At 49.8% G+C, this 23,050-nt stretch overlaps 1 protein-coding gene across 2 annotated transcripts; it reads left to right on the top strand.

Moving 5' to 3' along the window:
- Window positions 1-1,927: 1,927 nt before the first annotated feature.
- Window positions 1,928-22,461, top strand: Prdm8 (PR/SET domain 8). Of its 2 annotated transcripts, none has more exons than XM_076546688.1 (6): window positions 1,928-2,125; window positions 14,879-15,142; window positions 16,145-16,278; window positions 18,453-18,673; window positions 19,523-19,751; window positions 20,162-22,461. In XM_076546688.1, the coding sequence occupies exons 4-6, from the start codon at window positions 18,455-18,457 to the stop codon at window positions 21,790-21,792; spliced, it is 2,079 nt and encodes a 692-aa protein (XP_076402803.1). In that variant the 5' UTR covers window positions 1,928-2,125; window positions 14,879-15,142; window positions 16,145-16,278; window positions 18,453-18,454; the 3' UTR covers window positions 21,793-22,461. The 2 variants fall into 2 exon arrangements, with proteins under 2 accessions (XP_076402803.1, XP_076402804.1); XM_076546689.1 differs by lacking the exon at window positions 1,928-2,125 and adding an exon at window positions 14,156-14,508.
- Window positions 22,462-23,050: the final 589 nt, after the last annotated feature.

Consider the following 23,050-nt stretch of genomic DNA (forward strand, 5'->3'; position numbering starts at 1 on the left):
AGACAGAGCACTCAGACAAAACAAAATGAATAAATCTTTTAAAAAGATATATGCCCTGGTTGTGTTATTAGCTATATTAAATATGGAATGGATACAATAATGTTTATAAAGTGTGCATGTCAAAAGGAAAACAATAGGCTGACGACCTACCAAACACCTGAGTCTAAGACAACCTTTGCACACGGCTATGTTTAACTTTCCTTTTCCTCCCAAATAGTTCCCTGGTTTTGTTCAGCCCTGTCTGCTGCGCAAGTCTAGGAACTGAAGCAAGGCCTTTGCTGCCCTTCAGGAGAGTGGGCTCGGCGTCCCTCTGCCGCCTTACCAAGCCCTGGGCTGAGCGATACAAGTTCAAAACGAGAAGGCACTCTTTCTTGATACTCAAGGGTCGCCACCAAGGCAGAGAAGTCGATCTTTTCAGACCTAGTCGGGTTTCTGGATAGACAAAGGTACAAGACACAAACCGCAGTCAAAGACGCCTTGCAGTTAAGGTTAGACTGTGGGTCTCTGGGCATTTTCAGAGAAGCAACCTCAACCTCCAGATTTTCTAAGGACTTCCTCTGCCTTTCCCCCCACTCAGCCGCAGGCTGTGAGGCACACCCCTGCCCAAGCCTCCCTCCTGAGATTCTGCATATGCTTTCCTGCTAAACGACTCTTTCCCTGGTTATCTCCTCACGGGATGCATCTGCTGGGTGCCTAGCATCCTCAGCTCCGCTTTCATCTCTTCGTGTCTCAACACATTGTTTCCTCCGGTCCTGATGGCAGTGTGGAAGGGAGCCATCCCACCCGGCCGCGCTTTGGGATTGGCAGCGAATGAATGATTGGCAGCGGGCATCTCTGTCAGAGCTTTGGCATGCCGCAGAGTGGGAGCCCCGTGCTAATGAATGCCATCTACACCTACCAGATGTGCCACTGGGTGACATGCCAGGTCTTTTACATAATGCCATTCTGCCGGACACGAGACAGCTGGGGGTGGGGGGTGTCTTTTAATGCCTTGGGGTAGGAATGGGTCTGTCTTCTCTTTATTTCATTTTTTTTTTTAATTCAGAATTACCCTTCACTGTCCATAAGCCCCATCCGCTCCCATTGTGTTACTGTAAGACTATAAACCTGACGATGTCTAAGAGACAGCTCTAAACTGGAGAGACTTGAGTTCACGGAATGTGTCCCCTGGCCTCCTGCACACCATCGCCTGTCTTCTACTTCCTCGAGTTTGCTGTCGGCTGGCATCGCTAGAGAAACCTCTTAGAAGTGTATAGAAGAAACTGAAAGCGCCTAGGAGATCTGAAATGAGGGGAGCGGAGAGGAGACGCCACACTTCCCACCCCCACCCCATCCCCCACCCCCATGTTAAATGTGCACTGAGCTTCTTACGCTTCGGCGGCCCCTTCGGTTCTTCCCTCTGCCGCCACCACCCTTGGGAAACTAAAGACCATTTTCCCCAAGGAAGATACCTTGATACCTTGCCCAGCGTCTGTCTCAAGTTCTGGATAAAGTGTGGAGGTGTCCAAGAGACACGTCTTTTGAGGGGAGGGGATGTTTCCTCGAGTAGGATGGACGATGTTGGGAGGCAAGGGAAACTAGAGATTTTAGACCAACAGCGGATCTCTATCTGGGGGGTGAGGGTCTCCACCCTAGAAGCAGAACCGCTGAGCTCACGGGATGCTAGATTGTCCGCAACGCTTCCGCCACATCTACCCCAGGGGGGATGCCCCGAATCTGGGCTACCTGAGGAGGGCCGAGCTCGGATCCTCCCAGGAGCCATACCTTCCCCATACACGCCCTCCCACGACCGCTACCAGCTCTGAGGCCACAAGGCGCCGCTGCCAGCCAGGCGCTGCTCCCACGCGCGGGCCGCTGCCCTTGGCCTCGGGTCCCGCAGGCAGGGCCGGTCCCTAGCCCCCGCGCCCCGCCCGCCGCCGGGCTCCAGATGGCCGCTCCTTGCGCTCGGCTGGCGAGCCCCCCGACACCGCCCCGCAGCAGCCGGCAGTCGCTCCCTCCCAGCTGCTGCTGAAGAGCCCAGCCCAGACCCGAGAGCCTCGGCGGGGATCCGGGCGGGACCACGGTGTGCCGGAGCGCGGGACTTGAGAAGTCCGCTGGCCGGGACTGAGCGCCCCGCATTCCGCAGGTAAGAAGCCCGGGTGCGCACTGGGACGCGGGCCCCAGCCTGCCCCAGGCGACCACCCGCGCTCTCCCTTGACCTTCCTCCTCCCCACCCCCGCCCCCACCCAACATCCAGCGAGTCGAGGGCGGGGCTCCGGCTGGACCACCCAGGGGACAGCCCAGAGCCGCTGCACAGCAGCCAGGAGAGGGCGCCCAGCACCCAGAACCCGCTCGGGAGTCAGACTGTGTCCAGGCGCCGCGCCCCGCGCAGCCGAAAGCCGCTTCGGCCCTGGAAGGACGCCCCCTTCCGCCCGAGAGTGGTAATGCCCACCACCTGGAGAGACATCCCACTTTTCCAGTTTTCTTCTCTTCTCACTGTCCTTCACTCGCTTTCCATACTCCTCTCCTCCCCTCCCCTCTCCTCCCCTCTCCTCTCCTTCCCTCTCCTCTCCTCCCCTCCTCTCTCTCTTTCCCTCTCCTCTCCTCTCCTCTTCTCCCCTACCCATCCCAATTCCTCTCCTCCCCAACTCCTTCCCTCCCCAACTCATCTCCTCCCCTACTCTCTCCTCTGTTCCCCTCTCCTCTCCTCCCCTCCTCTCTCCTCTCTTCCCCTCTTCCCCTCTCCTCTCCTCTCTTCCCCTTTCCTGTCCTTTCCTCCCTTCTTCCCTTCCCTTCCCCTCCCCTCCCCTCCGCTCCTCTCTCCTCCCTTCCCCTCTCCTCTCCTCTTCTCCCCTTCCCATCCCAATTCCTCTCCTCCCCAACTCCTTCCCTCCCCAACCCCTATCATCCCCTCCCCTCTCCTCTCCTCCCCAACTCCTCTCCTTCCTCCTCTTCTCCCCCACCCCACCCCCACCCCCGGTTCTCTTTCTGCTCTCGCCTCCACCCTAACATTTCGGTAATTTGCATTTCGGTAATGTTCCCCATTCACTCCGTACGGTGGCTTAGGAAGATTTTGTCCGCCCTGGGAGGTGATGTGCAGGGTGATGGGTTTCCTGCCCAGACTTGTTGCTCTGTACGGTGCCTCCAACCAGCCGGGAGTATGACAACCCGAGAAGTTGGGGTTGGTCCTCTGGTGACGATGAGAGAAATGGAGTGTTTGACTTGGGAGTGTGTGTTATAGTGGGGAGCCGCGCATCTTCAGAATGCGGAGCTCCGGTTTCCTCTTGCTGGACAACAATACGTGAAGTTTAGTCTCCCAGAACTGAGCTCCTTCTTCCCAACACACTCAGGACGTCCCACAGAGTCCTCCCTTTACGAAGGCACCCCGAAGACCTAAATTTGACCTCCCAGACCAGTCTTCTCTGTTTCTACCAAAGCTGGGGCTGGGGGTAGGGATGGAGAAAACGCACTAACGGCCGCGGTGCCTCGCCCCTGCGCGCCCATCTGACGTCCCCTCTAATCCCCAAGTGTCCCGGCGCGTGCCCACAGTGCCCTCGGGGCCGCTGCGCCCCAGCCGCGGGGCTTTAGACCCCGGGAACAGGTTCCATAAGCTCTCAGAATAAATCCCCTCGGAAACATTAATCACAACGACCAGCGAGTGCAAATTGTGAGCCCGCGCGGTGTCTGCCTTTTAATCCTGAGCATAATTCTGAAAAGCAGCACAGGACAAGCGCTCTGTTGATCCCTTACATGAGTCCGTGCTATCTCTGACCTATGGACGTGCTTTTCTGAAATTCCACGAAGCCTTGGCCAAGGTAAAGGAATGTGAAAGGGCCAAAAAGAAGCAGTGAGAGGAGAAAAACGGGACACTGGGATGCACGTTCATTATTGTGGTATAACCTTAGTCAGGAGTCCAGAAACTGGACGGGACGGTCGGCACTGCGGTGGGGGTAGGGAAGCGGTTGGATGGACGGAGGCGCTGAGGTAGGTTAGGAGCTCGAGTTGAAACCCAGCTCTTTCCCTTCCAGGCTTCGAACCCACGTGACCTCGCCGAGGTCCGGTCCCCTTGTTTGGGTCAGCTTGCAAGAATCAGGGTTTGCCCCTCTGGGGCTTGTTGCTCGCTCTTGAGATTTCACTACCATGTCGTTCAATTAATCATATTTCACTTCTCCCATTTTATTCAAAACCGTCTTCCAGGTCCCTCATAATCGTAATTTGCGCCATTGCCTTTTATCTTTGATTAATTAGGAAGCTGAAAATGATAATGGAGGGTTGGACCAATAAATTAGCTTTAGGAACAGACAGACCGACACCCGGAGTTGCTGTGTGGGTGGGCGCTACAGCAGGGGGGGTGGCGGCCGCCAGGGTGAGAAATACACTCGCTAGGCGCGAAATGCGCGGGCTAGGATCACTCTGGGTCCTGAGTACTGAAAGACCCCTCCTGCAGTTTGAGGCTGCTCTTGGAGAGAAGCAAGTGAGGGCGGGGCTTCCCCTTTCTTTTTGAGGCTACGCTAACTAGAGTCCAGATCTAGTCTTCCCTGTTGAGCACATTTCTCTAACCTAGAGCTAGGAAGTTCTCATTGGCTTTTGCACCCTTTCCTTTTTCCCTTACTGGCTGAGAGAGAGGAGAGGGGAGAGGGGAGAGGGGAGAGGGGAGAGGGGAGAGGGGAGAGGCGAGAGAGAGAGAGAGAGAGAGAGAGAGAGAGAGAGAGAGAGAGAGAGAGAGAGAGAGAGAGAGAGAGAGAGAGAGAGAGAGAGAGAGAGAGAGAGAGAGATTGAGAGTCAAAAAATCAGCCCCGTGGCTCCCAGGCCCTAGAGGCAAGGCCCATTGCGTCCCTTTTCTCCTTCCGTGAAATCGCTCACGCCTCCAGACGGCTGAATGAGAGAGCACTTTGCCGCTCTTCAAGGCTTCACCCCAGCCTCTTTAGCTTTCAATTGAAAACCAATTAAAGGTTTCTATAAATCTGTTAGCTCCCCTTTTATCTGGGGACCCCTGATGCATGCGATATTGCCCTTTGGATGCCTCTTCCGTGTTTTGTTTTACAATTGTTGTATCAATATAATGCAGCCTTTCTTCTCCTGTCTCTATAGATACAGATACACAAGGAGAACCAGAGCTATTCAGGCTCATTTGTCCAGGAGCCTAGCAGCGCTCCCTTTCTCTGCGGCTGCTTTCCCTGCTTCGGTAGCAGCAGCAGTTATGGTAGAAGCAGATGGCTGCTGATTGGGGGAGCTTTGTGGCTCTAATGCTGAATACTTTATGGAAAAGGACTTTATCATGCTTGGTTGGGCAGAGGAACAAGGGGGTGAGATTTATGGCTAGGAAAAATAAATCTTTTTCCAAGTTGTGGCTCCTTCTCACCCGTGTCTCCTCTGCCCCCCGGGGTCAAGCACTAAGGAGCTGGTTTGATTTGATTTGATTCGCCCTTTCTGCTAACAGCATTTTTTAAGTCGGGATCTGCGTGGAGAGCGCACCGAGAGTCAGAAGTTTATGAAATACCCCCACCTTGCTGGTGCTGCCTCAGCATCTTCTGACCGCAGGGTGAAGAACGGAAGGACATGGTCTCAAGTGCTGTTGGAGGCCATGCTTTCCTGAATGTCTTGCTGAGTGGGACATCATTGCTGATTATCCTATTAATCAGTGGAGAAGAGAAAGGGGTGCTCTCACAGCCAAAGCCGGAGGAGGACACTAATCCGTGAAGGAGAGAGAAAAGAATAAATATGGAGAGACCTGTGTGCTTTCCACCCTGAAAGGGCTTCAGCTGGAAGACAGTTAAGGCGTGTCTGTGAAGGCAACAGTTTTAGACTGAAATTTAAACCCAATTGTTGAAGGATACACACAGTGCAACCTTCTACTAGAGGGCAAATTCATCTCCACATGCACCCATATCATTTGCCTTCTCTTTTCCTCTCCTGAGTTTTGTTTCTCTTAAATCAGATGTGTTCTGCATCTGCTGCTGGAGTGAGTGCCCCTCCTCTTGCCTTTAGAACCTGCTCTAAAGCAGTGTCACCCTGTCCCTAAGGTCATTGTGTCCCTAAGGCACAGTGTCACCCTGTGCCTCCCTAGGGAACACAGAGATAACATGCACAGCTCCTGGAAGACTGGCACCAAGAAAGGCCAACTAACCTCAGTGTTGGCTCTCTTTCTACTTCAGACATACTCCTTGTTTTTCTGACCTTTGAAATGCATATATATATTCACATTTCATCCTGACCCCAGAAACTGAAAAGGCAGGGACAGCTTCCACAAATGCCACCGTTTTCTGCTACTAACTTCCTCCTACCTTTCTTAGGAACACTGCCACCCACATTCCAACATGCACCTCTGCATCTTCTTTCTCTCTAGAAAGGAAAAAAAATATGCAGTAATTGAGCCAAGACTGAAAAGCTATATTCACTGAGCACCTCACAAGGGAGGCATTCAAATGCTTCAGACAACTAACGTCAGGCCTTTTCCTGTGTGCTAGACCAAACGTTCACCCACACTTAATTCGTATGCTGACACACGGACTATTTTTTAATCATTGTAGGTTTACTCTTTCTTCACAGGAAGCAGCAGTGCAGAGGGATTGGTTAACCCAAGTGACAGAGCTGTGATCTGAACACAAGCCTGGTCTTGCAGTGTGGAAAGTTCAGAGGGGTTAAGGGATTTGCTCAGACACATAACTGGCTAACTAAAGACCTAAAGCTCAAATTTAAGTGCTCAGCATCCCAAATAGACAGCTCTTAACTACTGCCTGTGTTGTCCTTTAGAAGGAGGAGAAACTGGGGATTCATGAATGTCTCTGAGCCCGGGAACTAGGCTGGCGATTTCAGATAGCTGAAGATTGTAAACTTGGGACAGTATTCCTAGTTGTAGAGGGTGTGTCCAGCAGGAGGAGGCAGTTGCTGGGCTAGTATGTAGGTAGGTATCAGGTCTGGGGAGGGGAGAAGGAGAAGAAACTAGTTGGAGGGAGGGTAGAGAGTGCTTAGGGCGTGGCTTGCCGACCCTCCCTATGCAAATTAGCTGTGCTGTCTGTTCCGGGGCCCGGGGATGCTGCCGGTCCTGTCGATGCTGCTATGGACCCAGCTGCTTGGTCTGTCTTGAGTTACCAGTAACACATTCCCATGTTTCCCATCCACTGAGCCGGCTTACCTCGGACTATGCTACCCTGATTCCTCTTGTATCTAACTTAGCACACTGTTGGGTGGAACCTCCCAGGCTTGAAGCAAAGTTTCCCAATGGGAATGGAGGTGTGTGTGTGTGTGTGGGGGGGATCCTGTCTATTCCTTCTATCCTTCTTTCGTGGACTCCCCCAAACTCGTGGAGACAGGTTGGGTGGGGAGGCAGACACTATCTCCTCGGCCTTCACTGAACCCCCTGGAAAGCAGGGGAATACACTTTACTGCGTTCCCAATGAGGAAATGAAGGCAGCCTGAGTAGCTGCAGGCCTCCTTGGCATGGGGCATTTGCCCTACACTAGACATTTCTGTGCTCTTGCTAAGGAGAAACACGATCCTCGCAGTAACTCCATAGAAGGGCTCCTGCACTGCCTTGCGTTCATAGATGAGGCTGTGGCACATGCCCGATGTTCTTAGAGCAAGGAGCTGAACCCGGTGTCGCTCCTCGGGTGGGACAGTGAGCCTGCTAGGCGGGTTCTTCTTGGGTCGGTGCTCTAGGCTTCTGACTAAGGAGGATGTTCGTTAATGAAGGCGTTGAGACCTCCCCAGGATGTCAAAGACTGAAATGAAACTAACCCTGGCTCACGGAAGTAATCCCTTACCATCTGCCCAGCAACTGGCTTTCCAAAGCTAGCTCGCCCTTGTTCCCTCACCGAGTCCTCACTGCAATCCCGAGGCAGCTCTTGCCAGCTAGTTCAATTGCAGGAAAACGGAAGCTGAGCTAGGTCACTGGCAGCCAGCTAGTGAGAGTGCTAACATCGCCGGCACTCGCAAAAGCTGGGCGATCTGCCAGGGCTAGGTCATGCACCAGAGCAGGTGGAGAGTGATGCTGGCGAAGAAGTGAAGGAATATTACTGTCCGAGCAGGGTTCGCCCTGGAGACCCCGTTCTTCAACAACCAACCGCCCAGCACCTCGCTTTGGCACTAATTGAGAGGAGGCTGTAGGGAGGTTAGGCAGTCTGGGAAATGTGACAGACCCTTAGGATTTCTCTGGGCCTCTGCCTTAAGGAGAGTGCCAAGCACACTGGTTGGCCTGTGCCTGCTCCAAGTTCAAGGTTCCTCGAGCCTCTCTCAACCTGGCCCCCTCCACTCGCTGTGGGCGGTACCCCTTTCCCTTCCCAGGTGACATCAGCTCTGCATTCTGGTGAATGAATGCAAATATTATGGATCCCTGGCTACATTCAAGTCTGGGAAATACTGTTGGGTGCTCCCTCCTTGAGGCCTGTGGTTTGGCCTTCTCTGGAAGATTCTTAGCTCTGTCGCTGTTGCTGAGACATGGGCACCGACAATCCAGACATCAGAAACTTTCCATACCCAGCAGCAGTGCCCATACTTTGCCTTGCTCCCAAGCTCTGAGTTCAGATTCAGTGTTAAGGGGTCTTGGGATACAGCACCCAGTGAGTCTAGGGAGGAAATGTAATCTGCTGTAGTCACTATGCATTGGCTTTCTCCACAAGTGAAGAGAAACCCTATTTGCATGCAAACAATATGCTAGGACCTCAGATAGACCTAAGATGCTGAGGGGCATATGCTCACACACAGACACCACACAGTAAAATGATATTGAGAAAATATATCCTTACTATTTTGCCTCTCTCCGGGGCCAATAGCTTTATCATATGACTTCCCTTGAATTGTATTCTCAAAACAGTGTCACATGAAGACATGCAGCAAGGAGCATTGAGTCCGTTATAGGCATGCAACCAAGGAAAGTAAGAGAAAGTCATATTTTTAATTGCTAATTTCAACAACTTTCACACCGTGGTAAATACACAGGCATACAGAAAAAGGGTTAACATTTTTTGGGGGGGGGTTTGTTTGTTTGTTTGTTTGTTTGGCTAGAAGATGACAATTCAAATGTCAAGGAAGCCAAGAGTCAGCCTGAAGTAGAAAGAAAGTCAGCACTGAAGTTGGTCGGCCTCTCTTGTTGCCAGGCTTTGGGGGGAGGGGGCAGGTGTAGATGTAACCAACCGTCTTATTTACAGGCAGGTGTCCATGTAGGTCCCTACACATTAGGAACATCTCTGTGTGTCTTCAGTTATGGTCCTTGGGAGGGGAAGGCCTTAAGGGCAGGGTGATGCTGCTTTAGAATAGGTTCTAAAGGAAAGGAAGGAATTCACTCCAACAGCAGGTACAGCACATCTGAAGTAAGAGATGCAAAACTCCAAGGAGGGCAGGAGAAGATGGAGGATGTGGGCATCTCTCGGGGTGAATGTGGCCTCCAGTTGAAAATTGCCATTTATGTACTCCTCGATATATGAATTTCAATTTCATTCTAAAAAGGTTACAGTCATCTAGAGATAGATAGATAGATAGATAGATAGATAGATAGATAGATAGATAGATAGATAGATAGACAGATAGATGGAACCATGAGTGAAGTGCACAGTTGTTTTGGCCTACATTGAATTTGAGGCCTAGGCAATCACAAATATTACAATCATTATAGTCAATTATGTTTACTTAAAAATATTTCAAAAAGATTCATTTGGAAATTTAAATATAATCCATTTTTTTTAAAACATGAGTTCTTGTTAAAATCTATGGAGGCTCTTTGATATACTGTAACCGATATATCCTATTGCTAGGGACTCCCATGCCAGCGTGAGAAGTAGCTTTCCATCTAATTCATTCAAAAGAGCAAACATGCATGTCAACCCCCACTGCAGTTTCCTTCACCTCATGAAGTACACTCCCTGATGTCTGTCACATCTATGATGTTACTATTGTTTCTGACAAGCTTTTCACCTTTGAGTTTTTAAGGATACTACTTCTCCAAGTATTCTCATTGAAAACCATATTTGCTGGTGATTTTAAGTACTTTTAAAAATATGTTGAAAGTTATAGGCTTTCCACAATACATTTGAGAAAACATCCTCTACTGATGTTAAATTAATTTATGGAACACCTGTTGTCCATTTGCACTGAAATCATGGAAGATGGCTTGTACTCCAACAGTTCAAATGGCAATGCAAGCAGAGGAGTAATTTAAATTGGATTTTAGGAGGACTTCTAAAACTCTTACAAAGCAATGTGAATCTCACTGTTGTTACTATTGGTATTCCCAAAGGTCTCAAAAAGTATATCACCATTAGCAAATTCCAACCTAGAAAGGCCTGAGCTTGTGTGTACTCTGGATAGACTCCTTCCCTAAGAGAAGAAATGCTTTTCTGCTCACTCCCAGCAAACAATTCCTTGCAGGGTAAGTGCTTATCTGTTCAAAAGGCCAGCTGGAATTAGGCACCAGGGAATGAGTCTGCCTGGGAAATGCACATAGTATGCCTGATCAGTGCCTCCCTCCCCACTGATCGGGTTTCTCTTTGTAGCTCTGGCTGTCCTGGAACTCACTCTGTAGACCTGGCTGGCCTAGAACTCACTGAGATCCCCCTGACTCTGCCTCCCAAGTGCTGGGATTAAAGTCTAGAGTTATAGTTTGAAATGAGGCATGGGGTAGATAGAGTTCAGGTGTTGAATGTCAGGGTAAGATCTTTCTCCTGGCTGAGTGAAGAAATCTGTTATAAGGTCTCTCAGCTTGGTGACATTCTCCAGACTTAAGCCAGCTTCATCAAAAGCCTCTCTCTTCACTGTTAGACATGCCAAGATCCCACCCTGCCTGGCATTGATGAGGAGTGCTGAGCAGTTCTCTGTAATCTGTTGCTCTTTTGTTCAGCTCACCTTTCATAGTGCTATTGATGGCCAGTGGTGTCAGAGTCTGGGAAGAGTTCAAGAATCTACAGACCTGACAGAAAACTAGCTGCCCCTTGAGAGATCTCTAGACATTCATCTAGAGAGTGGTAGAAAGGCTGGCATTATCCAAGGGTCAATATACTAGACTGGGTTCACACATCCTCCCCATCCAGGTGAGTGTGAAGCATTGATTTTTAGATTAATAGTGTATCATTTCAGACTGCTAGCCCTTCTGGAACTTGTATTCAGAAGCCATTGAGCCAGTAGGCTACCACTCAGATCCAAGAAGGGGTGGCAGAGCAGGACGTGAATGACACATGCCTTTAAACACGACCCGGCTCTCAGATCAACCCCAAAGAACTCAGAGGAAGGTAGAGTGTAATCACAATGATACTAAAGACGACTGAAGAAAAAAAGAAAGGAAAGAAAGTCTTTTTTTCTTTCTTTCTTTTCCTCTGAAGAGGCACAGTGAGGAGAGTGTGGAGAATATGAACTTCTTCCTGACACGCTGTAGAATTATCCATCCCATGAGATGGATGATTTCCCAGGACCAGACCAGGAAGCACATTTTTCTAAAAATAACCACCCAGTGGTTATTAAAGCTCTAATACCCCAGGAGAGGGATAGACCTAAACTGAGCTTACCATATACACTTGTAAAACACAAATTGTGCACTCAATGTTGGTGAACCTTTATGCTCAGCAAGACATAAAACAAATAATGAGATTCGTATCTCACTCTCTTTCTAAACTCATCAGTTATTATTCTCAATAAAAGAAAGTGGTAGCCTGGTGTGGTGGCACACGCCTTTACTTCCAGCACTGGGGAGGCAGAGGCAGATGGATATCTGAGTTCGAGGCCAGCCTGATCTACAGATTGAGTTCTAGGACAGCCAAGGTTATATAGAGAAACCATGAAAAAGAAACCATGTCTCACCCCCCCATTCCAGCCCCCCCAAAGAATAAGAAATGAACTGACCCATCATCAATAGTTATGGTATCTGACAGGTGTTTCGCCCAAACCAGTGGCACATTGCCCATGGTTTCTGCTTCTAAATACAAATCATCAGTCATATTTTTCCCTTAGAAGACTCCTCATTCCAAGAAAGATGAAGTAAGATAATATCATGCTGCACCTGGAAGTTCCTTCTCTCCTTCCCTCCCTCCCTCTCTCCCTCCTTCCCTCCTTCCCTTCCTCCCTCTCTCTCTCTCCCCCTTCCTTCCTTCCTCCATCCCCCCCCCCTCTCTCTCTCTCTCTCTCTCTCTCTCTCTCTCTCTCTCTCTGTCCAACACTGACGTCCTCTTCTGCAGACATCCCTGTAGGAACTTAACCAGCTTGGGAAGAGCTGCTACCTTCTGCTTCCTGCATATCCTCTCATGTCTGAGAACAATGTTCCCTTCATCTCTAAGAAGAATCCTCTGTGTACTATGAATTGCCAAACTCTTTTGGTCACCAAGGCTGTGCTGGTAGATTGCTTTGGCAATGGGATTAGAGATAGAAACCAAGACCTAGACAGACATAGAAAAACAAAACGATGTGTTCTTGCTAACAGTGGCCAATCCTTATGTGACTTCTTCTCAGAGAAGTCATTGTTTTTCTCCTGTGGTGGAACTTCACGTATTTGAGGCCCTGCTTCTTAAGCCAGAGGGAGAAATTCACTGAGGACCAAACTTCACTCCTTGTCCTTTCTTCACTCTCTCCTGTAGGTCAATAATCGTCCATCAGCTTCTCTCACCTTCTCTTCCACAGCAGCACTGCCATAGTCTACCTGCGTGCTTGTTGCCACAGCTGCATGAAACCTTGCCAAAGCAGAGCAGAGTGAGTGCTCTTGCTCATTACGAGTGGCACTTTAGTTGGAAATAAACCCCCAGGAAAGAGCTCCAAGTACATTCATAAACCCAGTGTTCTATTTCACTGCATAAAACTATTGAGTGCAGTGTGTTTTTATAGCACTGTCTGAGGCTGAATAAATGTCTCAACTCCTCATTTAGCATTGCTGAAATCCAGTAAGTGATTTCAAAGTAGTTTGTGTACTGCCTTGGCCCATACATTGCTAGAAAAATAAAAATAATGGTGGAGTTTATTAATGTTCTATTAATGATAGTCATTTTGACCACATATATGACCAAATAAAATATATATACCACTTAAAATACTTAAAAATGGAAGCCTCTGAAGCAGGAATTTCAGCATAACTGTTGGTTTGGATATGTCAGGCATTTATTTGGTCTTCAAACAAAAGAGCAACTCAGATCCATCAATGTGAGGGATTTTAAAATTTAGACACTTTAACTTAAAAGCAGAAGGGACATTTACTTAAAGGATGAACAAAAATGAGATGAAACATCTTTTGATCAGATTCTTTAAAAAAAATCTCACCTTGGAGCTGGAGGGTAGCTCAGTGGTAGAGAACTTGAGGAAGGTAGGCCTCTCTTCCTCCTGATGTACTGAATTCTAGGTTCCCTCCAGTTTTAGATTTGAAAACCAAGCTCATCAACTCCCACATGAAATGCCAGAGACATTCTTTATTTTTCACCAGGTAGAAACAAGAATTCAGTACACCAGCAGAGACAGAAAGAGAAAAGAGGCATAACACTGGAGGAGAAAAAAGTCAGACATAAGAAAAACACCCTCCATTAAGAGAGTTCATTTTCTAGAAGCCTTCTGAAGTGGAATGGGGGCTTGGGTGTTTACAGGATGTATGGAGATTGTTAAAATGCACCGGCAGATGATGTTTTCTGGGAAAAACAAACTTGGTGTTTTCTAAAGGATAACCAAAGCAGACACAAAGCTCTGTTCTGTTCAACTCATTAATGGAGCTGAGTTCCCCCAGCTTGTGTCCCCCTTAAGGCTTGTGTTACCTGGACCAGGCCTTAGTTTCTACCCCACCACAGCCCTATGAGAACTCATTTTCTTACATTGTTGGTTGTGAGCCTCGCCTCATCTCTCCAGTCCTAGAACTGATTTTTCTCTCATGCCTTTCTATTGCTTACATTTGGGCCTTTCTGGTCTTTCATGGCTTTCCTTCTTTAATTCACTTAAATATCTTGCCTGTATTCTTTTACCCAGGGGCTTATTTTCCATATCTGAGACAACTCTTTCAACATTTCTAATGCTCTGATCCTTTCTTTAAAATATCAGTATGGGAATGCTGTGAGAAAGAGAGAAGGGGGCAGGAGAAGCGGGAGGAGGGTAAGGAGGAGAAGGAGGAGAGGAGGAGGAGAGGGGGAGAAGGAGGAGAGGAGGAGGATGCAGAGGGTTCAGAATGAGGAGAAATCAATGGAGTTGTAAGAAGGTTGATGGCTAAATACAGCTGCAGACTCTTAGATGGAGATATTTGAAGACTGCCACTTCACTGAACTCCTTCACCAGGATATTTTAAACTGAACAGACTTAGAGAGGAGAAAGGACATTTGGGAGTTGAAGAAGAGCTGCTGTTCAGGAACTTTCTTTGGAATGTCAGGTGTTAGCCTGGAAGTCAAGTGAGAACTTTGACCTTTCTCCTAGTCTATGATGATTGGCACCCGGCCCTTCCTCCAGCCCCAGCTTAATTCTAGCCGGGGATTCTGCCTCATCAGGACTGGCGACCTTCTGGAGGAGGTGAAAAGAAAAGACTCCGGAGATGTGAACTTCTAGGAAATTCCCTACTTTTCTCCAATGCCCATTCTTCCCTGGCGGCAGGTAACTACAAGGAAAGACACTGATGGTGTGTTGGTGTGTTGCTGGCCTCCAGGGAGAGAGAGAGAGAGAGAGAGAGAGAGAGAGAGAGAGAGAGAGAGAGAGAGAGAGAGAGAGAGAGAGAGAGATATCTCAGAACTGCATGGGGACCATACTGTCCTCTACCAACCCTTCATATGCTCACCCTGAGAGGCAGGGACAGAGACTGTCTCCTTAAATCCTGGTCCTGCCTCTTGCTCTTTAGGGAGTGAGTAAACCGTGTACAATTGAATTTATACTAAACCTGACCTATTGCCCAATTGAATGCACTGGGAGTGGGGGGGTCGGAATTGTGGGGATCGCTTCTGCCTCTCAAAGGCCTTTCTTCCCTTAGGAATGGAAAGCCTACCAGAGAGAAACAGCCCCAGAGCCCCCTCCCCGCTGCCCAGTCATTGTGTTGTGGCCCCTGCAGAATGAGTAAACTCTCCCTCTGTCAAAGACCTCAAGTCATTAGCATCAGCTGCTGCTCTAAAGGACAAGCCAGCGCCTCTAAGTGGCTTAGCGCACCAACGAGGCTCCGGAGACAGCCTCACTCCTGCGACTCCATCCACTCGTCCATCAGCGGTTGGATATGAAAAGCTCTTGAGAGCCCGTCTCAGTAATAATTTTTATTTTACTTTGAACCATCCTCCCTTTACCCCGAGGTCTTAGAATCCCGGTCGCTGTTCCCATTATGTGGTCCCCTTGGGGACCACACAGTACACGATACAGAGGGTGAAAAGCTTTAACACCTGAGTCCAACGAGTCAGGCTCTTCCCAGCAATGTTCTCGCAGCCCATACTCACTTAGGGACCCTTTTCCTGGACCGGAAGACCACTGAAGTCCCTTTAGGAGGTCTGGCAGCATTCCAGATTTATCTTCTTACCCCATCCCTTAGGGCGGGAGAGGGCTAAGCCAAGTTCCCAGGAAAGCGCATCCCTTGGTCCCCCGAATTTACAGGGGACTCACTGCTAGGGAGGGAGAATGCCTTTTAAGAGAGCTGGGGTTGTCACTTCCTAGGTCACTAGCCTCACAGATTAGCTGCAGCTCAATAGCCAGAGAATCCCTCGGGGCAAATCCTCCCCCTTTCTTTGGGCTACAGCACTCAAACTCTGGGGACATATGCGAGCAGTCCACTTGCTGGCAACAGAGCCAGCTCCTTGTCCTAGGTCCTCCTAGTAAAATGGAAAAGAACCGCTCTGCTCCTTCGGGTACCTTCCTTTCCAGAGCCTGAAACTGATTTTGCCATCCCAGGAGTCCCAGAGGGCCCCAGCCGCAGGAGGAGGCGAGCCAGGCTGCTCTTGGGGAGGCTTTATCACTTGGGAAAGGAGCTCAGGATCTGCCTGGCTCTGGCAGGCCGGAGAAGCCAGGCTTTCGGCGCGGCGCCGGAGGGAGCTCCCAGACCAGCAAGAGTTAAAGGGAGGGGACGTGGGCTGTCACGCGTCATTGGGCAGATTATGTGCAGCAAACAAAAAGTGTGTGTCTGCGTGCCAGTCAGTCATTGCATCGGGTCCATCTGTACAACTCGCCTCCTCTCTCTCTCTCTCTCTCTCTCTCTCTCTCTCTCTCTCTCTCTCTCTCTCTCTCTCTCAATCTGCATCTCTCTTCTCTCTTTGGACAGGACCTACAAGACTGACATCGACACCTCTTGACATGGAGATAACACTAATGTAATAGGCAGAAAGGAACACTGGGGTGCACCCTCTCGGTTCCAGGTGGCCCTATTTGGGAGACTCGGTCCTGACCTTATTTCTGGTAAGTCTATTTGCATTGACGTTGGGGGTGGGGAGTGGGAAAAGGGCAGGTTGAGTGAAAAGAGTGGGGGGGAAATTGCCTTCTTTCTCCTCGTTATCTAGAAGATAGGAGAGAAGCGATTGCTGAATGTTATCTCCACTGCCAATAAGATTATACAAAGGGAGGAGCGGGTGGGAGCACTTTGCGGGAGAAGCAAGGGACTGGGGAGCTCGCGGCAGGCAGACAATGCCAGCCCAGAGTGGAGGGAGACCATCCGGCAGCCGCGACAGCAGGGACCGGTTTTAGCGAACCCACCCGGCTCTAGGTTTCCCCGGAGAATCTGCGGAGGAAGAGAACCCGGGGCCTAGGGATAGGCGTCGGGCTGTGAAAGACTAGCTGGGTTCTGCCTATGGCTTATTGTGGCTGGCTTGCGTCGAGGCGGCCACCGTGGCAACACCGACCGCTATTAGCCCGGGCGTGGGACCTTTTCGCTGTATTGTTAGTTAGAACTGCATTTTAATGACTGCGTCGCAGTCCCTGCTGTTGCAGAAGTAGTGGGCGATCTCCTGTCACAATGAAACACTTCCGTGAAAGATACTTTCAAAAAGCAAGGCAGAAATCAAGGTACAAAACATTGAAATGCAGGCAACTGGGGAGAGAGAGAGTGGGATTCTGTTGAAAGGGAGCCAAGATAACCTGTATTCTGCAATGTATTTGATCTGCAATTGGAAACCAAAACGGGATGGAACGCATTCAGGACAGAGGGTAGCATCCAAACTTTCAATTTTGTGGTTGTTTTCCTTACTCCCGCTGTCTGGAAGACATACTTGCCATTTGGGGCATATGAAAGAATGACTAGAAAAGAGGCTGACTGGAGTTTCAGGCATTACCTGAATTTTATCACATTTGTAAGACTAAATTGGTTACTAGATGCTGATAAAAATACACATCGCCAATATTGTTCTTTAATGAACTGCTAGCTGTATAAGAAAAGAGTAAGACGGATGCTCCCCTGCCACTTAAATTATATAAATATAGAGAAATCGCCGTCAATGGCGAAATTACTAGGGAAAAGTCAACTTAGAGGACTCATTAGATCACTCAGAAAAAAAAATGACACGACCAGCTAAAAGCTAGTTTAAATATCTTAAATTATTGCTTTCTTTAAGTGCTAAGTTTTGTAGGGGGTGTCCGGTGGCTGAGGAAGGAAACCTTCCCTGTATGACAGCTTAATAGAGAGCCCTCCACTGGGGCATTACTTTCTAAATTGCTACGGATTAAACAGCTGGAGGGTCCACGGAGGACCATTCAAGCAGGGCTGCCCCCTCTTGCCTGAACAGGGAGATACCCAGGGATGGGAGCATTCACCAATCATTGCACACTGTATCTCAGACGGGGGATACTTGAGGCCTGCCCTATACCTGCTCGCTTCATGGGCCACAAGCAACTCAATCCACCCCCTTGTATAACAAGGTAACTGGGATTCAACCTCATCCATAAATAAGCATGTCAGAAAAAAAATAATTACCTCTGCTTGCTGTTTTTAATTAAAGCCTCGGAGGGACGGTGTTGGATTATGGTAATGAGCAGACATGCGTCCCTTCTTGTAGGCTGCAGAGAAAGGTTAGCTGACACAGAATTAGTGGCCCTGACACTCCACTCAAAATCCATTCGCCATGCTCCGCTGTCCCCCGCCTGCTAGCTAAGGCTGCTCCCCTCGTTAGAAGAAAAGAAGAAATTAGGCACTGGGTCCAGTACATAGGAAGACAGACTTTCCCCCAAGGGTTAAAAGTTTTTTTTGGGGGGGGGGTTGTATTCAGTCAGAAAAAAAAATCTACATATGCTGGTTTAAAAAAAAAACCCACCTTCACCTCCAAAGCCCACTCTATGCACCCCAAAGCAACGTAGATATGATCTAGTGTTCACAAGCTCTTTATTTTCTTTTTCTCAAGCAGGAAGCATGCTCTCACGCTTCCCATTCCAGATATTTAAAAGGAAAGAATAATACTTCGAAGCTGGCATCTTTAAAACCTGCCAGATTGATCTGCTTTATTTTTAAAATAGGAGCTATGAAAGAAAAAAAAAAAAGCCGGCAAGTGCAAAGAAAATATGTCTAGTAGCGGAAACTCTCTGCCGAGGTTCATAGCAGAAAAGGCAGTAACAACTCACTTCTTGTCCTGTCTATCTGTCTCCAGTGATGGAGGATTCAGGCATCCAGAGAGGCATCTGGGATGGAGATGCCAAAGCTGTTCAACAATGTCTGACAGATATTTTTACCAGTGTATATACAACCTGCGACATCCCAGAAAATGCCATATTCGGTCCCTGTGTTCTGAGCCATACTTCCCTGTATGACAGCATAGCCTTCATAGCCCTCAAGTCCACGGACAAGAGAACAGTACCTTATATCTTTCGGGTAAGTCTTCAGCTGGTACAATGGAGGTGTCTGAGGGTGAGACTTCCTGTTGGGAATAAGCAAGGAACCATCCTAAGGACAATGTGATCATTTGAGCAATCATAGTGAACACAGCAAAAATTAGAAAAGAAAAACTAGACTCAAATTATCAACTGATTTTTCTGAGAAAATTTGACTTGAAATACTAAGGATGTGGAAATCAGTGCCCTAGTTCTGGGTTTCAGGCAGATTAGGACTTCCTAAATTGCTAGGGAGACCTCTCTAGGGCTGGGACTGTTTACATGGTAAGTACTCCCTGGAAGTACTTTTACAAGTATTGAGTATGTTTGTTTTCTAACCTGGAATGTCTCCTCATCTTCTGAACATTGCTTTCATAGTTAAGATTAGCTAGTGCTCAGGGTTTGTATTTAAATAAGAATGGCAATTGTTTTGGCAGCCAAGTATCCTAAATTGTGTTTGTAACAGGCCTCACGTTTCCTAGTCTTTCCTTTTTAAGAAAACCTGTATGTTAATCCTTCAAGCTGCGGTTAGTAAGATGGACATGAGTGCCACAGAATAATTTCTAAGATCCAAACCTGCTATTTACTTGTGAAACGCATGAAGTTCCCTCTACTTCTGTGATAACTGAAAATGAAATTCTGAATAGGCTAACCTATAAAACTGACTTAATGTCGCAAGGGATCATCATCTTGCCCGTTGACTACAAACATAGGGATGTGGTCCAACTCTGGTCAAGTTTTGCAAACTTGGTTTGGGATGTTAGGAGAGAACAAAAACCAAACAGAAGGAAAAGCCCTGGTTTCCCTCCTTCACGTGGACGGCCCTTCTTGTCTTTCTTGAACACTGTAGGTAGACACTTCGGCGGCAAATGGTTCCTCAGAAGGTCTCATGTGGCTGCGGCTGGTCCAATCAGCCAGAGATAAAGAAGAACAGAATCTCGAAGCTTACATAAAAAACGGACAGCTGTTCTACCGCTCTCTCCGCAGGATTGCCAAAGACGAGGAATTGTTAGTTTGGTACGGGAAAGAACTGACTGAGTTACTCTTGCTCTACTCCTCTAGATCCCACAAAATGAACGGTAGGTTGGCTTGCGACCTGCGTGTGGGTCTGTCGCCAGCTGGGAAGAGGCACCGGGGAGCCGAGCAGCAGGGATTAACCCAGGCGCCCGGCACACCTTGCTTCTCTTGGGTGTCTCATAGGCTAGAGCAAGTTTCTGAGGTGTCTGTCCAGAATACAGCTGGGACAGAAAGGGAAGGGAAAGATGGGGCTCACCTGGCTTGATAAATGTACTTCACCAAGTCAAGAAGGAAAGTTGTACCAAGTGGGATAGTATATTCTTTTCTCCGGCACTCAGCCCAGAGAGATAAAGTGGATTTGTTACGGGGATGATGGCTAAGTGGCCTGGGGGCAATGCTGACTAACCATGTGATGTGTGTGTGTGTGTGTGTGTGTGTGTGTGTGTGTGTGTGTTGTTTGCTCACTAAGCAGGGTCGTCCCCTTACACATGCCTGGAATGCAGCCAACGTTTCCAGTTTGAGTTCCCCTACGTGGCGCATCTGCGATTCCGCTGCCCCAAGAGACTTCACAGCGCTGATGCGAATCCCCAAGACCAGCAAAGTGGCGGCGTGGGCACCAAGGACCACGGCGGCGGCGGTGGCAAAGAACAGCAGCAGCAACAACAACAGCAGCAGCAGCAGCAACAGGAGGCGCCCTTGGTCCCAGGCCCCAAATTCTGCAAAGCCGGACCCATGCACCACTACCCGGCTCCGTCCCCGGAGACTAGCAACCCACCCGCAGCCGCAGGTGCCGGCAGCGCCAAGCCGTCCACGGACTTCCACAACCTGGCTCGGGAACTCGAAAACTCCCGGGGAGGCAGCAGCTGTTCGGCGGCCCCGAGCGTCGGCGGGAGCCGCACCGGCCACCAGGAGGCGGAGCTGAGTCCCGACGGCGTCGCCGCGGGCGGCTGCAAAGGGAAGAGGAGGTTCCCGGAGGAGGCGGCCGCGGAGGGCAGCGGCGCGGGGCTGGCGGGTGGCCGTGCGCGCTTCTCCGAGCGGCCGCTGGCGACCTCCAAGGAGGAGCTGGTGTGCACGCCGCAGCAGTACCGCGCCGCGGGCAGCTACTTCGGCCTGGAGGAGAACGGCCGGCTCTTCGCGCCGCCCAGCCCCGAGACCGGAGAGGCGAAGCGCAGCGCCTTCGTGGAGGTGAAGAAGGCGGGCCGCGCGGCGGGCTTGCAGGAGGAGGCGGCGGCGGCGGACGGCGCGGGAGGCACAGCCGAGGACCCGGACGCGGGAGGCGGTGGCGGCGGCGGCGGCGGTGGCGGCGGTGGCTCGACCACGCCCGCGGCCGTGTCGCCGGGGGGCGCCGAGAAGCTGCTGGCCCCGCGGCCCGGAGGTGCGCTGCCCGGCCGGCTGGAGGGCGGGAGCCCCGCGCGCGGTAGCGCCTTCACCTCTGTGTCGCAACTGGGCGGCGGTGGCGGTGCCGGGACCGCGGGGACCGCCGGGGGCGCGGGGGGCGGTCAGGCGGCTGCCTCGGACGAGCGCAAGAGCGCCTTCTCGCAGCCGGCGCGCTCCTTCTCGCAGCTGTCCCCGCTGGTCCTTGGCCAGAAGCTGGGCGCACTGGAGCCGTGCCACCCGGGCGATGGCGTGGGCCCCACCAGACTCTACCCGGCCGCCGCCGATCCGCTGGCCGTGAAGCTGCAGGGGGCCGCGGACCTGAACGGAGCCTGCGGGCCCCTGGCGAGCGGGGGCGGCGGTGGCCTGCCCAAGCAGAGCCCCTTCCTCTACGCCACCGCCTTCTGGCCCAAGAGCTCGGCCGCGGCGGCCGCGGCGGCGGCGGCGGCCGCGGGGCCCCTGCAGCTGCAGTTGCCCTCGGCGCTCACGCTGCTGCCGCCCTCCTTCACCTCGCTCTGTCTGCCCGCGCAGAACTGGTGCGCCAAGTGCAACGCCTCCTTCCGCATGACCTCCGACCTGGTGTACCACATGCGGTCTCATCACAAAAAGGAGTATGCCATGGAGCCCCTGGTGAAGCGGCGACGGGAGGAGAAGCTGAAGTGCCCCATTTGCAACGAGTCCTTCAGGGAGCGTCACCACCTTTCCAGGCACATGACCTCGCATAACTGATGCGGAAAGGACCCCGGCTTTCCAGGCGCGTGCACGCACCGTCAAGTCACCGGCAGGAACAGACACGCGAGGACGTCCACCACTTCCTAATTCCCCCAAAACACTGCAACCAAACATGTGCACCATACAGGTCCCTCCCCTGGACAGGAGCCTCATCATCCAAATGTTTAACATGTTTAACGTGGGACACACACACACACACACACACACACACACACACACACACACACTCTGGACAGGATGGTGGATTTTGGATTGGGTGGGTTGTTTGAGGGGTTTTCTTTTGAATGCACGGATTTTCACTTTCCCAAAAACAAAGGTACATTTAAAAAAAAGTCATATATTGCAACATATTGATGCATTTGTCATACGTTTCTACTTAAATTATTAAGCACTTATGGTTTAGATGTAATAATTATATGTAAGGACAAAATTTATTTTAGATATAAAGTAATGGAGGAAGGTGAGATGCTTTCTGCATTTCCGGATGACAGCTGTGTTCTTACAAAAAATAAACAAAATGAATAAAAAGGGGTTCACCATTCAATTGAAGTTTCCAGGGGGAAGTGCATGTATCACGAAATGATTATGGACTTCAATGAAGAATGTCATCGATTATGTAAATATGTATTTCCTTTTAATACAAAGTGTAATTTTGTGCCAGTGAAATGGAGTCTGAATAGTTATGTGTTTCTTTTATCCCTAAAAAGATTTATTAAACTTTATAGTTTATCCAGGTATGTTGGATGCTTTGACAATAAATAACTATTTTCTTCAAAGCAAATATTTGGAAAGTTTTTAACATTTTTTGTAGGCCAGTACACTTTGGGTAGTTCATGCATCTTCACTGATGCCTTGAAAAGAAGGGAAGAGGTAGCAGGTGAGGGACCCCAAGCCCTTGCCATTTTCATTTACTTATTACAAGCCAGAGTGTTGCTTGTCACTGGAAAATTCTTTAGTTGAAAAGTGTTAGGCTGACTGATCAAGAACAAATCACCTAGACACAGGACTTGCTATCATAATGTTGTCAGCATCCCTTTCAGAAGGAAGATAATCAACCAATCAGGTGACCAATTTTTGGACAGCATCTGGAAGAACCGATTTTCTTAAAAAGCCACTTTAGGGTCTAGAAATGATGCTTCCACCACGGGGTAGCCTACATTCTAGAACTTTCAGCTTTCTGCCATTCATTAAGGATTCCACAGAGAACTTGTAATCGGGTTGTAAAGATCGTGGTTTGATGGTCGTCAGAGTACTG

The sequence above is a fragment of the Peromyscus maniculatus genome, chromosome 10 (assembly GCF_049852395.1).
Source record: "Peromyscus maniculatus bairdii isolate BWxNUB_F1_BW_parent chromosome 10, HU_Pman_BW_mat_3.1, whole genome shotgun sequence".
Classification (NCBI taxonomy): Eukaryota; Metazoa; Chordata; class Mammalia; order Rodentia; family Cricetidae; genus Peromyscus; species Peromyscus maniculatus.

Bases quoted from the DNA above. Each gene is read 5' to 3' on its own strand.
- Prdm8 (XM_076546688.1), top strand. From the start codon at position 18,455: ATGGAGGATTCAGGCATCCAGAGAGGCATCTGGGATGGAGATGCCAAA. The intron at 18,674-19,522 runs GTAAGTCTTCAG...TGAACACTGTAG, and splicing joins CAGTACCTTATATCTTTCGG to GTAGACACTTCGGCGGCAAA. The intron at 19,752-20,161 runs GTAGGTTGGCTT...CTCACTAAGCAG, and splicing joins TAGATCCCACAAAATGAACG to GGTCGTCCCCTTACACATGC.